The sequence below is a fragment of a genome, unplaced genomic scaffold (assembly GCF_019419815.1).
Source record: "Pyrus x bretschneideri cultivar Hongxiangsu unplaced genomic scaffold, Pyrus_bretschneideri_v1 Contig20, whole genome shotgun sequence".
Classification (NCBI taxonomy): Eukaryota; Viridiplantae; Streptophyta; class Magnoliopsida; order Rosales; family Rosaceae; genus Pyrus; species Pyrus x bretschneideri.
In genome coordinates this window covers 5,843,099-5,858,611 of record NW_025999502.1, presented here as the reverse complement: position 1 = coordinate 5,858,611, position 15,513 = coordinate 5,843,099, and the positions used below count along the sequence as shown (strand labels likewise).

Here is a 15,513-nt window from a genome sequence, read left to right as displayed (position 1 = left end):
TTATCCCTTCCCTTATTCCAAAGTAAGTTCACAAAATTAATTAAAAATTAAAACATAAAATAAACCGATGTTTTAATAAACCGATAATTAACTTGGAATAAGTGAAGAAACAAACGTCAAGAAACTAGTAAAGAGGCACAAACGAGACATGCAATTAAAAACCACAACCCTAATGTCAATTTACCTTTTAGATGTGATTTTCTCTTAATTTTCATTAACCTCGGACCAAGAACGGAAGCCAATAAACAGGAAAACCTATTCGTTTCAGTTGAGAACTTCGACATTTTGTGGTGAAGAGCATAACTATACAATCATGACAATCTATTTGTTCCAAAAAGAAAATTTTGTTTCCTTCTTTTAGATGAGTTATTGTCTTAATTTTCGTTAACCTTGGATTAGTTTTTCAGTGAAGTATATGGAATTGTTTACGATTCCAACCATTACCATGATATTCTTGGAGGAATTGAATTAAGTGCATAACCTTGCAGACCAACAAAGACTGAGTAAATCAATCGAAAGAGATTAAGTTTTTTTGATTGGTAAATTTGATGAAGTTCGGGTTTCATTTATCTGGGTTTTTTATTCCCTTGTTTTCGTCATACTTTTTAGGATGATAGATCCTAGTATTCCAATTTCACTCTTCCCAAACAATCAGAGCAATAGTTTACCGATCACCAAGTTCCAACATTAACCACAATATAATGTAGTCAAACTTATGTTTTCAAGGCATTTGAGACTATTCAAGTGATAATTTTACTAGGAGACTTTAGATTAAATAAAGAGCTAGGTAGGTTCTGGGATGTATGCGAGAATGTGTGAAGAAGCAATACGGCTGAATATTTCATATATTTTGCAGAGGCTAGGTAAGCCATATATATACAAGTACAAGATAGAAGAGTCAAACCCTAATTCTAATCCTATAAAGATTCTATCCATAATTCACGGGATAACCTTTCCTAGTACAAACACAATATTATACATTGATTACAATATATTCTTAATACTCCCCCTCAAGTTGGAGAGTGAAGATTAAGAACACCCAACTTGTCTCGCAGCTTCATAAATTGATCCTTCCCTAAAGCCTTCGTAAATATATCAGCCAACTGAAAGAGTGTAGGCACATACGTAGGACGGATTATTCCAGCTTGTAATTTTTCACGAACAATGTGACAATCTATCTCAATATGCTTGGTACGTTCGTGAAAAACAGGATTTGCTGCGATATACAAAGCTGCTTGATTATCGCAAAACAATGAAGCAGGAGATTTCTGGGGAACTTGTAAATCCTGTAATATGTATCGTAACCAAGTTATTTCTAGGCAAGTATTTGCCATAGCACGATATTCCGCCTCAGCTGATGATCTGGACACATTATCTTGCTTCTTGGACCTCCACGAAATGAGTGAATTGCCGAGAAAGACACAATATCCCGTAACTGATCTTCTTGTGGCACGACATCTTCCCCAGTCAGAATCACAAAAGGCTTTCAAGTCTAGATTATTGTTTGCTGAAAATAGTAAACCTTGACCTGGAGTGCCTTTAATATACCTAAGAATCCTCATAGCTGCATCCCAATGTGGTTTTCGTGGCTCGTGCATGAACTGGCTCAAAGTACGAACGGGATAAACGATGTCTGGTCTAGTAACTGTGAGTTATATTAACCTCCCAACTAACCTTCTGTATTTGGTTGGGTCATTCAACAATGCACCATCAGTGGATGTAAGTGCTAAGTTTTGTTCCATTGGAAAAGGATCTGGCCGTGCACTAAGTAGTCCAGAATCCTGTAGAATATCGAGTGCATACTTTCGTTGTGACATAAAAATGCCCTTTTCTGAGCGAGCGAACTCAATGCCCAGAAAATACTTAAGATCGCCAAGGTCTTTGATGCGGAAGCGTTTAAGAAGGAAAGCTTTGAGTTGTTCCATCTCTTGGAGATCATTGCCTGTGATAAGTATGTCATCAACATAAATAAGAACAACAGTGATTGAGGTACCTCGGACCTTGGTGAACAAGGAATAGTCTGCTTTCGATTGATGATATCCGGCCTTTTGAACAGCATTTAAAAAAGTAGTGAACCAGGTTCTAGATGCTTGTTTGAGTCCGTAAAGAGACTTGTTGAGCCGACATACAAGAGTCTCCCCATGTCGGCGAAGACCTGGAAGGGGTTCCATGTAGACTTCTTCAAGAAGAGTGCCATGAAGAAAGGCATTCTGAACATCTAACTGGTGGATGAACCAAGAATGGGCAGCAGCAACAGTAAGAAGACAACGCAGGGTGGTGAGTTTGGCAGTGGGGGAGAACGTTTCTTGGTAATCAATACCTTCAACCTGGGTGTATCCTTTGGCAACAACACGAGCCTTGTAACGATCAAGAGAACCGTCAGACTTGTACTTCTTTTTGAAAACCCATTTGGAGCCGATAGGCTTGTGACCAGTAGGAAGGGGAACCAAATCCCAAGTGTGGTTATGGTGGAGGGCATCTAATTCAGTGTGCATAGCTTGTTGCCAATGTGGATCGAGGATAGCTTCGGCATAAGTGGTGGGCTCAGATGGACCTGTAATGTTAGCTAAAAAGGAGCAATGGGCAGGAGAAAAACGAGAGTTGGAAAGAAAATTAGAGAGGGGATAACGAGTACCTGGGGTAGAACGTGGCGCCAGAGAAGGAAGATGGACGGAGTGAGACATGTGGTAGTCTTTAGTCCATGTGGGGGGTTGTTTGGAACGAGTGGAATGCCGAAGAGAAGGGAGGAGGGGCAGGGAAGAAGTGGGAATGTCAGTGGCAGGTGGAGGGGGGTCAGGATGAGGGGAGTGAGGCACGGGTTCTGGAGAAAGTGGCATGGGCTCTGGAAGAGTGTCAGGGAGGGAGGTAATAGGTGGGGTAGTGGGAGAGGAAATGTCGGCCGGGGAATGGGCAGTGTCAGCAGGGATGGTGGAAGGGACATCAAGGTGTGGGGGTAAAGTGGAAATGGGAGAAAAAGACGTAGGGTCTGGAGTAGGAGGGTTAAGGGTAGGTGGAGGGAAACTAGGAGAGGAAATATTATAAAAAGGGAAGGAAGTCTCATGAAACTTGACATCACGACTGATAAAAAATTTTTGTGTTTCCAAATTGTAGAGTTTATACCCTTTGTGACCTGTGGGATAGCCAACGAAAACACACCGGTGAGCTCGTTGTTCAAATTTGTGGGTAGGATGAACAGTGGTAGCATAACTGAGACATCCAAAAACACGAAGATGTGCAAGGGATGGGGGACGATTGTACAAGAGTTCAAAGGGTGATTTGTTGGAAAGTAAGGGTGAAGGTAAACGGTTGATAAGGTAGACGGCAGTGAGGACGCAATCACCCCAAAATATGAGGGGTATGTTGGACTGAAAACGCAAAGCACGGGCCACTGTAAGGATATGGCGATGTTTGCGCTCAACGACCCCATTCTGTTGGGGGGTGTAAACGCAAGTGCGTTGAGGTTCGATGCCAGTGGATTGAAAATAACCTCTTATGGATAGGAATTCAGACCCATTGTCTACGCGGATGGCTTTAACAGTGGCATTAAATTGGGTGTGAGCAAATGTGATAAAGGACTTTAAAAGGGTTTGTGTTTCAGATTTGTGAGACATTAAAAATACCCAGGTGCATCGACTAAAATCATCCACAATGGTGAGAAAAAAACGAGCCCCAGTATGAGTGGGAATTTTGTAAGGACCCCATATGTCACAATGTAATAAAACAAATGGTGCAGAAGTTGATATTGAACTTAAAGAAAATGGAAGTCTTGTCTGTTTGGCCAAAGGACAAACACTACAATTATTGTCAAAGGAAATATTATGAGAAGATAACAAGGAAGAAGCTAATTTGAGACGATAAGGGGATGGATGTCCAAGGCGTTGGTGCCATAAATGGGAGGCATGAGAGACTTGATGAGAGGCCGGTGGCTGTGGAATAGGTGACATGTAGTAAAGACCATCACGCATCTTACCCGAACCAATCATCTTCCCTGAAGCCAAGTCCTGCAAAACACAAAATGAGGGAAACAAAATAGCACAGCAATTGAGAGAGTCAGTCACTTTGCTAACGGACATGAGATTGAGGTTGAAGGACGGAACACACAAAACATCGGCCAAAGGAATGTTAGAATTAAAGGGTAAGGTGCCAGTGCAAGTGATGGGAACTGAAGAACCAGTGGGCAAATTAACAACAGGTATAGGTGGAGGTTTGATGGTGGTAAATAAAGTAGAATCAGAAATGATATGATCTGTAGCTCCACTATCCAAGATCCATGGCTTAGTAAACGCAGAATTAATGGAAGTAAAGGATTTCAAACCTGCGGCATGTGCATAAGCGTTCCCATTATCAGAGGAAAGCAAAGAGAGAGCATGAGTTAATTGTTGAATCTGATCCGCAGAGAGGGCACTCAATGGATTGGTAGTGGTGGATGCAGGAGGGCATATTGGTTGCGGCATTGATGGCCCTTGAGGACTTGAGATGGTTTTTGCTGCATGAGCGGCATGCACGGGACGTGAAGAAGGGCCTCGTTGTTGTCGACCGTGTTTGTTGCCGTGTCCTCCATTAGGGTTAGGGACCCACGTGCCATTCTTAATCTTGCACCTATCATCTGTATGTCCCCGTTTGTCACAGAAACTGCAATGGTATTTCAGAGTACGGCAATTGTCGATGGTGTGTCCCTCTCGGTTGCAATGATCACAGCGTTGGGTAGAGTTGCGGGTCTGTGCTGCGGCAACAAGAGAAAAATTATCGGATGGCGATTGTTGATGTTGTTCTGATGTCAACTGACGTTGTTGCTCATGATTGCTAACAAAGGAATAAGCTTGATGAATGTTGGGCAATGGTGTCATCATGAGGATGCTAGTGCGAACGGTGTCGTGAACATCGTTGAGACCCATAAGAAATTGCATAATCCGGTACTGTTCTCGTTGCTCATGATGTTTATCCATTAGGTTACAGATGACGGGGTCTTCATAAGCATCGAGTTGGGTCCAGAGATGCTTAAGTTCGGTAAAGTATGCTGAGACAGTCATGGAGCCTTGAGATAGAGAGGCAATCTGTTTCTGGATTTGGTAAATTGTTGGTGTGTTTTGCTGGGAAAACTGATGCTTGAAATCTTCCCAAATCTTGTACGCAAATGTGGCATGAACAACTCTGTTAGAGAGATGAGACTCGACTGAGTTGGAGATCCATGACAGGATCATGCTGTTGCAGCGTGCCCATAAGGCATAGTCTCCTGGTTGTTTATCTTCCGAAGGGGGTTGAAGGGAACCATCGATGAACCCGATTTTGTTTTTAGCACGTAAAGCATGGAGCATGGACTTGCTCCAGGAGGAATAATTAGTGCCATTCAGTTTTTCAGAAACAAGGATATGGCCAGGGTGATCTGAAGGGTGAACGTAGTATGGATGTGATAAATCCATACTAGGGTTTTTGTTTGTGTTGGTGTCGGATGTTGAACTGTCTGTCATGGTGTTGGAAACTTTGCTAGGGTTTGATGAAGAGGAACTTTGCTAGGCTTGATACCAAATTAAATAAAGAGCTAGGTAGGTTCTGGGATGTATGCGAGAATGTGTGAAGAAGCAATACGGCTGAATATTTCATATATTTTGCACAGGCTAGGTAAGCCATATATATACAAGTACAAGATAGAAGAGTCAAACCCTAATTCTAATCCTATAAAGATTCTATCCATAATTCACGGGATAACCTTTCCTAGTACAAACACAATATTATACATTGATTACAATATATTCTTAATATTTAGATGTCGTTCCTTATTATAAATGTTTTTTTTTCTGAAACCTTAATGGTTTTTAGTTTTTATGAAAGTCTCTGATATTAATGTAATAATGTATTTCTAATTTTTTATGTAGGTTACTGTATTTTTTAAATTAAAAATGAAATTCTAATTATTTATTTAATGAGATTTTAAATAAACTCCAAATTTGTGGGATTAAAAATGTGAAAACATAATTTATACTCTCCAATCTATTGTATACACATAAACATAGATCCATTTATCAAAATTAACAAAAAAAATTATTGTACCAAAATACGGTACATTCTTCAAAACCACAAAAAATAGATATTAGGTAAATAATATTAGTAAATTTTTTCAATTAAACTTGACATCAACACATTCTCAAATCAATGAAAAAGAATGTACCCATTTAAGTTTAAAAAATGGATTAGAAAAAAAATTGAATGGTTTTATATATATATATATATATATATATATATATATATATATATATATAAAAGTAGTACATTTTACGATAACAAATATATTTAAGAATGGGTAGATTTAAAAAATTGAAAAATTTATCTGAAAGGGTATATTTTAAAAACTTGGAAATCTTTTTATAAAAAACTAATAGGTACAAACTTATTTTAATTTTTTCTTTTCTTTTAGAAATGTTTTGAATTGAAAATTAATTAGGACTTTAATAAAGGTGTGAGTATTAAAACCCTGAATCAATTACCAATTTTATTTTTAAAATTATGTAACTGACATGTAAATTCATTATTACATTAAGGCTTTTTAGCTAAAATGATCCCTGAGATTTGCATAACTCATCACTTTGGTTCCTGAGATTTAAAATCATTAGAAGTGGTCCCTAAGACTGTTTATCATCGATCATTTTGGTCATTTTGTAAAACATTATGTTAAATAAGGATTCAAATGTCAAAAATACACTTAATTTAATAAACAATAGGCCAAAATGATTTGACAAAAATTGAAGGTATTTTTGTCATTTTAATGGCTATTTTTTACGAAATGATCAAAATGATTAATGATGAACAATCTCAGGGAATAATTGTATTGATTTCAAATCTCAAGAACCAAAGTAATGAGTTACACAAATCTCAAAGACCATTTTAACTAAAAAGTGTTACATTAATACTAAAGACTTCGATCAAAATTTGAAAACTAATAATAAAATCCTAGTTAATAAACATTAGTAACTCAGAACCGGTTACATGTCATGAGGCCCAAAAAGAATCACCAAACAGATGATGCAAAATGCTGGACCACCAAATTTGTTTTTCTAATTTGAGGGATCAATTAAACTGTATTCCAAACGAAGTAAATATACAGTTGAATCACCACCGAACCCTCTTATTGCTCAAATGCATGCACAAGTAAAATGCAGAAAGAAAACAAAGAAAAAAAAAACCCTACTTTTTCCTGAAACAATGAGAGTTTCTTTCAGGAACGAATGACTAATGAAATACAACATTATTGCTAATGGCGGGTAATATTTTCAAGCAAATAGAGCAGCATAGAGGAGCTGATTCCAAGTATCCGGCAGACCGGGAAGGCACCAGTGGCTGCAGTCCGTGCCGCCGTGGTGGCCGCTGTACTTGGATGGGTGTGCATCTTTGCGGATTTGTGAGAGAAGCGTGATGTCGAGAAGATAGACTGGCTTCTTAATCCTAGCCAGCACTTTGTTGACTACAACCCAAGACAATGGTACTCCTGCTGGATACTTTTTCTCAAAGAATGGTTGCGTTTCACTTGCGCATGATCTTGTTGGCTGATTCCACTCCTTGCCCCTAATTAATTTCACAAACAAATAAAATTTAGTAATTGCCACTTAATCACTTATAATTTACTTTCACAAATCAAACTGGCTTTAAAAAAACATAATAATTACAACTTGAGATGCGCAAAACAACTCATTAGAAACACAAACAGAAAAGTCTTTTTGCACACTTGTCTACTGCCATTTGTAGGTAATGATCGATGAATGGCTCGTCTTAGGTAATTAGGACCTGATTATTTTTCATTCCCTTTTAAGAGTCTGTTGGACAATATATAACTTGTCAAATATCTTCAAAATAGTTTTTGTCCTATGCACAAATGGGTCGTGCGCATAGGTCGCATGACTCAGAGAGCGACTTGAACGTTGCATATGATGATATTGCAACTAAATATTGTCGCCCACGTTGTCCAAAACGCTCATCCGGATCATGCATGCACACAACCCACATGCGTAGGGAAGAAAAGCTGATCTTCAAAAGCATTGGAACAAAAGCAGATTTGAAGATGGAGTTACTCACTCGTAATGGGTAGGAGAAATGCCTTGGAAGAAGACTTTGGTTTTGGAAGGATCGACATTTTGGTCGACCCATCTGCCCCAAGTTGTCATTCCTTTGTAAAATGCGACCAGACGGTCCATATCGTTGTACAATTTACCCCTTTCTTCCAGGTAGTCCCATCTGCAGTACTCTTCGTACGTTAATATAAAAAACAGCAAAACAGTGCATGTGATGGCATGAAAGAGATTAGATACTAGCTAGGAACGTACGGCTGTGTTCTTCCGGTGTGCGTCCACCAGTGCCACGTGTCGAAGATCAGCATGTCCATGCCTCTCCACGCGTTGCCATTCGTAATTGAGTCAAGCTTCAACACTCGTCCCACGTTCTCGTTGACAAGGTCTACCAGGTATGGCGTGCGATACAGCAGTATTTGTACTCCATAGTCCTGGAGTGCAAAATAAATTAAGAGGTAATCCATTGTAGTCAATTATATAACATTCGTACTTGTTTAGAAATGCTTTTAAAATAACTGTAAACGTTTTTAAATCATCAAAAACAATTTTAATTATGTTTGGCATAAAAAGTTAGTAAAAAATGAAGCTAGATCCTCTCCAGATCTAAATAAACAGAGCCTAAGGATCAAATGATTTGGACCGTTGAAATTTGATCTAACGATTACAATTATTATAACTTTTAGATGGGTTTCCTGTTTGTAACAGTTGGATCAAATTTCAACGGTCCGGATCATTTGACCTTTAGGCTCAAATTTTTTAGATCCGATTATTATAACTTTTAGAATAGTCATTTATTTATAACAGTTGGATCAAATTATTATTTCATGATACACTTCAAGTAAATTGCTAAATTGCTTTTGAATAAAAATGCTTTTTAAAGGAACAGTTCTTAACCAATTTTTTATGTCATTGTCATTTGAAATTTCTACAAAAAGACATAGCAAGCAAATGCTTTTTTGTTTATATTTCCCACATAAGAAAGAATACAAGCTCTGGCATAACCCCGGCACAGTGAAAAGGCCTAATAAGCACCAATCACGCTCCACTTTTCAATGCTTTCACACACTGCACTCCACACACGCACAACACATTGGCTAAGATAATCAACTCAATAAATCTCACCACCTCATGTCAATCATATACTAATACTTACTAGAAGTAGCACGAATGACGGATTTTTTCTACAGTACACTAATGGATATACTGCATCGATATTTAAACAGTTAGAATGCCACCGTCAAAATCCAATCATGCAAATCCAGCTAACATAGATTGTGACTGGCTAAAAACTTACTAAGATCATCTCCAATGGTTGGACTAAAAGTCAAATTTTTTAATCCGAAAAATTTAGCTTTTAGCCCAAAAACAGTTTTTCTACTTCAACCATTCTATCCTAAAATTTTAACCCGAGATTATTAAAGAATGAATTTAAGCTATTTTTTTTTGTTAAATTAAATTTTTTTTAAAAAAATAAATATGTAGAATATCGTAAATTAATTTTATGAACATTTTAATCTAAAAAAATTTAAATTCCGATAAATATTGGGTAGAGTCCACCCCGATTTCTGGGCTAAATTTCGGGAGGAATTTGGCATTGGTTTAGCATTTAGCATGTAGCTCAAAATTTCCCCTTGGGTTGGAGTGCGTTTGGGGAAAAATTTTAGGGGATAATTTGGCTTTTAGCCCACCATTAGAGTTGGTATAAGCTCAATTTCTTCCAAAAAAAAAAAAAAAAGAGTTTGAAAGGGAAAAATACTTTAATTACCTTTTCTTAAAAGCTAAAGCTGAAAAGGGACAAAACATGCACGCACTATTTCGTCTAATGATTTTATTCTATTTATTTAGAGCCATTTTAAACATAATAAAAAATTAAAAAGTTGAACAAGAAATTAAGCAGTTAGAATTTACCTGGAATGTGACGGCAGATAAACTATTTGTCTTAACATATGAAGTCCTGGAATTTGGCACCCAGGCATGAAGCATACATGTTAAAGACACCCACTGATTGAAACTCATTGAGTCACCCACAAACATGATCTTCTTCCCCCTCCATTTCTCCAAGAAATACAACCCATTGAACCTGCACAAAAAAATAGTATTTCCTCAAATTAATCATGACCCTTCATTTCTCGTACTACTGAGTAGTCCGGATTATTAAAGAAAAATTACAGACAACTGAGCTCGGCTTTAGTCGAGTTTGCATTTCAATTACTGCCGGCTCGGCCCGTTGTACACCTCTAACGCTGAATTACCGAATGGGGTACCTGGGAAGGGCGCAGGAGAAGGGTTGCCATCTGTATTTGAGGAAAGCGGTGTCGCGGCGGCCGTACTTTAGGCAGTCGAACTGCGGATCTAAGAAGGGACAGGTGGAGGAATAGTAGGATGGTTTAGCAGAAGCATCGTAGACCCATGTACCGCGGAACCAGTTGCATTTTCCTGCAAGCTTTCTGGCGACTGAGCTGGTAGTACTAGCAGTGCTGGTAGCAGAAGCAGAAAAAGCATTATTGGAGGAGAAAGAGGAATTGAATTCCTGTGCTTTTGTTTGGTGGGAAACTAAAAACAGAGTTAAGAGCAGAGCTCTGAATAGGAAACCCATTTTTCAAAATTTCAATTTTCAGGACAAGGAATCGAGAGGGAGAAAAAAACAAGGACGAGGAGTGAGGAAAAAGGTTTCTGAAGGGGCTCTATATATAATGTATGAGAGAGAAAAAGAAAAAAAAATAGGATGTGCTATCCACACACCTCATTTTACTTTTTACACACCCATTAATAATTTATGTCCGTTGATCTTTTTCCATTCATCTAATCCGATGATCGAAAATTAAAAAAATGTATGAGAAGTAAAAAATTGTGTGTGAATATCACACCCCAAAAAAATATACTTGGGTGATCTGGAATTTTTTGGGAAATGTCAAAAAGACTTTACGTTAAATTATGAGTTGTTAAAGAGCCTTATTTTGAAAAAAAAAATCTCTTTAGCATTTCTTTTGACATATTTTAAAATTTTGAAATTTGTATTATATATATAGATCTAATTATTAAAATATCCGAAATGCAATGTACTTCGGAGCACTAAAAAAATATATCAAGAGAGATAAGATGAGAGAAAGGGATCTGGCTTCTCTGCCCTCCTAGTTTTCATACATTCTCATCTTTTCCTATTTTATGCGTTCACGGTTAAGCTACATCAACATTTTATATTGATTTTTTTATACAGATAGTAAGACAAAAAATAATAATGATATAAATTGTTGACGTAGCTTAACCGTGACCGCACAAATAAAAAAGAATGGGAGTGTATTAGAACTGGGAGGCAGAGAAGCCAAGTCCGAAAGAAAGATAGGGGTCTTCACATGGAATGAGAGACAGACTGCATTTTCAACATTTTGACAGACTGCATTTAACCTCAAGTTTTTGACATAATTTTTATGTTAATATTATAAAATATTATGATAAAAATATGAGATGACAAACAATCTATGAAAAATCTCATTTCGAGATAGCCTTCTTAACCGATCTCTTTATTTATTTGACAGCGAGCGGCGGGCAGGCAGTCAGTGTGATTGGTGAAATGTATGGATGAGCTCCTTGAAGAGTGGGATGTGGGGTTGATGCAGCCTCTTGTTTTGAAAACTTTGGAATCACGATGATTTCGATTCTTAAATAATGGGAAACAGTTTCCCTACCAACAAAGAAAGGCTGGGAATTACTTTTTCAAGGTTAATTTTTTGGGTGGCTGATTCGACAGCTTTTTTTCATATGGTGTGGTATATTACCAAATCTGCCGTCCATGTTTGTACAGCAAATATTGTTGTACTCATGTCTTTTGGAGGACAGATTTTTATGGCAAGAATTAAAGAGTTTAAGTGTAAAAATATTCTTCTCCAAGTGAATCTATAACGAACAATTGCTCTTTAAATTGATAGTCACTTTTCCTATGCTAAATGTTAAAAAGTTAATAAAACTCAAGGAGAAACGGAAGAAAGAAATTGTGGTTTTAGAAAATGAGTGAGTAAAGCGTCAGTTTGGAATTGCTGTGTTTTTTTATATTTTAAATTGCTTCTATTAAGCATTAAGAATAATTAGTCACAAAACAAAGCAATTGAGCGTTTAGTAAATTTATGTAAAAGTGATATAAATCATATATAATGACAAAAATAAACATGATAGTATATGTGATGACAACGACAACGGTGGCGAGGGCAATGGCTGTGATGGTGGTGGTAGTGGTGCCAATAAAGGGGTGTTGTGGTTGGGCTGCATAGGTAACAATGGTGGTAGGAGCGACGACAAACGATGGTGGTAGCAGTTGTTGTTGTGATTGTAGTGGTGGTAGGGGATGGTTGTGGTGGTGGTGGTGGCGCGATTGTGGTGTGGGGTGATGGTAACAGTGGTGGTGGTGGTGATGATGGCAATGGTGGTGTAAGAGTATAGGGTTTGTAGTGATAAGTGGTAGTAGTCACTTTCATGTCATTTAATTTATAAGATTTTATCTACGAATTTAATCTTCCTAGCATACCCGAGTTTTCTAGTTTTGAAATAATTGATAATAAAATATTTAAAATTTGTTAAAATAGAATGTGGTATTCAGGGATAAAAAGTTAAAAAGGCTAACTAAAAGTAGTTTTTTCACACTTCGCTCCCTAAAGAGTCAAAGACAGATAAACACCCAACATAATGTGTTTTGACTGACGGTCATGTCTAGGTCAAGGACTTTTAACCCACATTTAATTTAATCTTTTAACTCATTTTTTCACTAACCATTGCTCTTTGACTCTTTGACCTGAATAACAATCTTGACTGTGAAGAATAATGCCGATAGGTTACGCATTGAACTTCAACCTGTCAAGCTCTACATTCTTTCAATATTATCACCAAACTACTGAACCCAAAATCAAGCTCTCTCTCTACTGCTAAACCCTAAGGCCAGAGGAACCCCTTAAAATAAGAGCAATTGGTGAGTGATCTTTCAATTTGAGGGCTTTCTTTTGAAAATATATATGAACGTAAACTTATCTCATATTCACTCTATAAATCTATAATAAATTTTTCATACAATGATATTATACATTAAGGAGGTTGGGCTGAGTCGCACAATGTGCACGCTATTATGGTCTTCCGAGCTTCAATAGTTGAATTTATACATTCACTTATAATTGAAGAGAAATATTACTGGACTATTATACTAGTAATATAAATATAAATTGATAATGAATACAAAAGTATAATAATTTAAAGAGATCATGGTCCTAGCATTGTTTTGATGTACAATGTTATTCAACTTTAATTAGGAAAAGAAATATTATACGCTAACTGGACGGAAATTAGCTAAGCCACACAATGAGTTAGACATAAATAAATATCACTCTCACCAAAATTAAATTACAGTCGTGCCATTTATTGTGTAAAAAATGAGACCGCTCACTTACAAATAGAAAAAAATACCATCGAGCTATACTGATTAATAGGTCCTAGTATTTATCGATTTAGATAGAAATTGGTGTGGTTTGAGCGTTTGGACTTGAGTAAAATATTTTGCTCTAACAAAATACCTACTTGAAAATTACAGTATAAATAATTAAAGAGGAATACTATTGAACTATTATATTTATGAAATAAATATTAGTTAATAAAAATAACAAAAGTATAAATAATTAAAAAACATTATGGTCCTAGGCTTCTAGCATTGTTTTTATATACAATGTTATTCAACTCTAACTAGGAAAAGAAATATTCTACGCTAACTGGACATGAAATTAGTTAAGTCACATAATGAGTTAGAAATAAATAAATATCAACTTCAACATAAATATAATACAATCCCACCATCCACATGTGTCGAAAATGAGACCGCACAATTACAAACCATTGAGCTGTACTAGTTGATCGGTCCTAGTATTTTTCGAGATAGAAATTGGTGTGGTTGAGTGTGGACTTGAGTAAAATATTTTGCTTTAACAAAAAAGACTACTTGAAAGCATCAAACATCGCCAAAACTAATAATCCGGAATGAATTTGGATAACATGTGGATCTAAATTGTGAGAATCTTAGGGATTCTCACATTTAGCTATTCATCGCGTATTGTACGGTTAGAAATCATTTAATTTTTTTTATTTAAAATTAAACACAAATAGTACCTAACGAAAACTAATCGCATGATTTACGATGAACGACTAGAATGTGGAAATCCCTATCCTCACAAAGTGAATCCGAAAAGGATCATCTTCCATTTGGTATCAAGGATTTGATAATATTTACGTGGAATTCGGGAATTAAGGATTGCGTTTAAAATGAAGCCGATGGACCTATTTGCACTAATCCAATGTTAGACAAACATTGGACTGGATTACACGTTGGCTAAAATAGCAACAGTCCATATTTGGGGACTAGATTAAGCATTTTTCTTTTATGATACAATGATATAATTATATTAGGGGAAAATAAATTGGTTTTGAACTTGTCATTGACGAGATTCAACTTAAGACCTATAAGTGAAAAGAAATACCAGTTCTTATCGAAAAAAATAATACCCAGTACATCGGAACACAAAATGACAATTGAACCTGTATCTCCTGAGCCAAACACCTAACCATGGGGGGGGGGGGGGGGGCGAAGGGAGGGTGTGTGCCAGAATAAATTAGTTTTGAACTAGCCGTCTTTAAGATTCAACCCTAAGATCTACAAGTGAAATGAAATACTAGTAGTGTTACCAATTTGAGAGATTTTAATTCTTTTAATGAATCTAAAAGTATTCAATCAGTATTTTAAGTGATTTTCTGAAATTTAACGTGTAATCAATCAGGATTTTAAGATAGTTTATTAAAATCCTTAAAAATCCGAAGGTATTTAATTAAGATTTCAAAAAAGTTTATAAAATTTCAGTGTATTCAATTATGAATTTATTTTAAAGAATTTTAAAAACAGTTAAGGAATTTGAGGGTATTGGAAAATTTTCGTAGTAGAATTTAAGCATTCACAAACTCTCCTCTCCTCTCCTCCTGAGATTTCAAGGGAATTGAATAAACTTTTTTTATGGAATCTCTACAAATCAATTAAACTTTCTTAAATTCCATAAATTTATAAATCTATTAAAATCTCTCAAATTTTCAATTGAATACACCACCTAAATGACAACTCAACCTATTTCTCCTAAGCCAGCAACCTAACCCAGATGCAATTGGCAACATTCTAACTAACTATTGTCCCCTTCCAAGTTGTCCTAGTAAAAACATAATAGGGTTAATGAAGTGGTTAACATTTTTGACAAGATATGATTGTTGCGTTCACTCACCAATAAGAGGAGTAGTTGACAAGCTTTCGAAACGCACAACAAAACAATATCGGGGGACTCCCATGTTCGATTTACATGAATACGACGAGAATAATACATATTTATAATGAGTTCTGTACTGTTTTTCAAAAAAAAAAAAAAAAAAAACAAAGAGTTCAGTACCA

At 36.4% G+C, this 15,513-nt stretch overlaps 1 protein-coding gene across 1 annotated transcript; it reads right to left on the bottom strand.

Moving 5' to 3' along the window:
- Nucleotides 1-6,923: 6,923 nt before the first annotated feature.
- Nucleotides 6,924-10,723, bottom strand: LOC103945427 (protein trichome birefringence-like 39). The gene is made up of 5 exons (XM_009355997.3): nt 10,322-10,723; nt 9,966-10,137; nt 8,313-8,488; nt 8,065-8,223; nt 6,924-7,557 (listed from the first exon to the last, which is right to left on the bottom strand). Exons 1-5 carry the CDS (start codon nt 10,651-10,653, stop codon nt 7,266-7,268), a joined length of 1,131 nt encoding a protein of 376 aa, XP_009354272.2. The 5' UTR covers nt 10,654-10,723; the 3' UTR covers nt 6,924-7,265.
- Nucleotides 10,724-15,513: the final 4,790 nt, after the last annotated feature.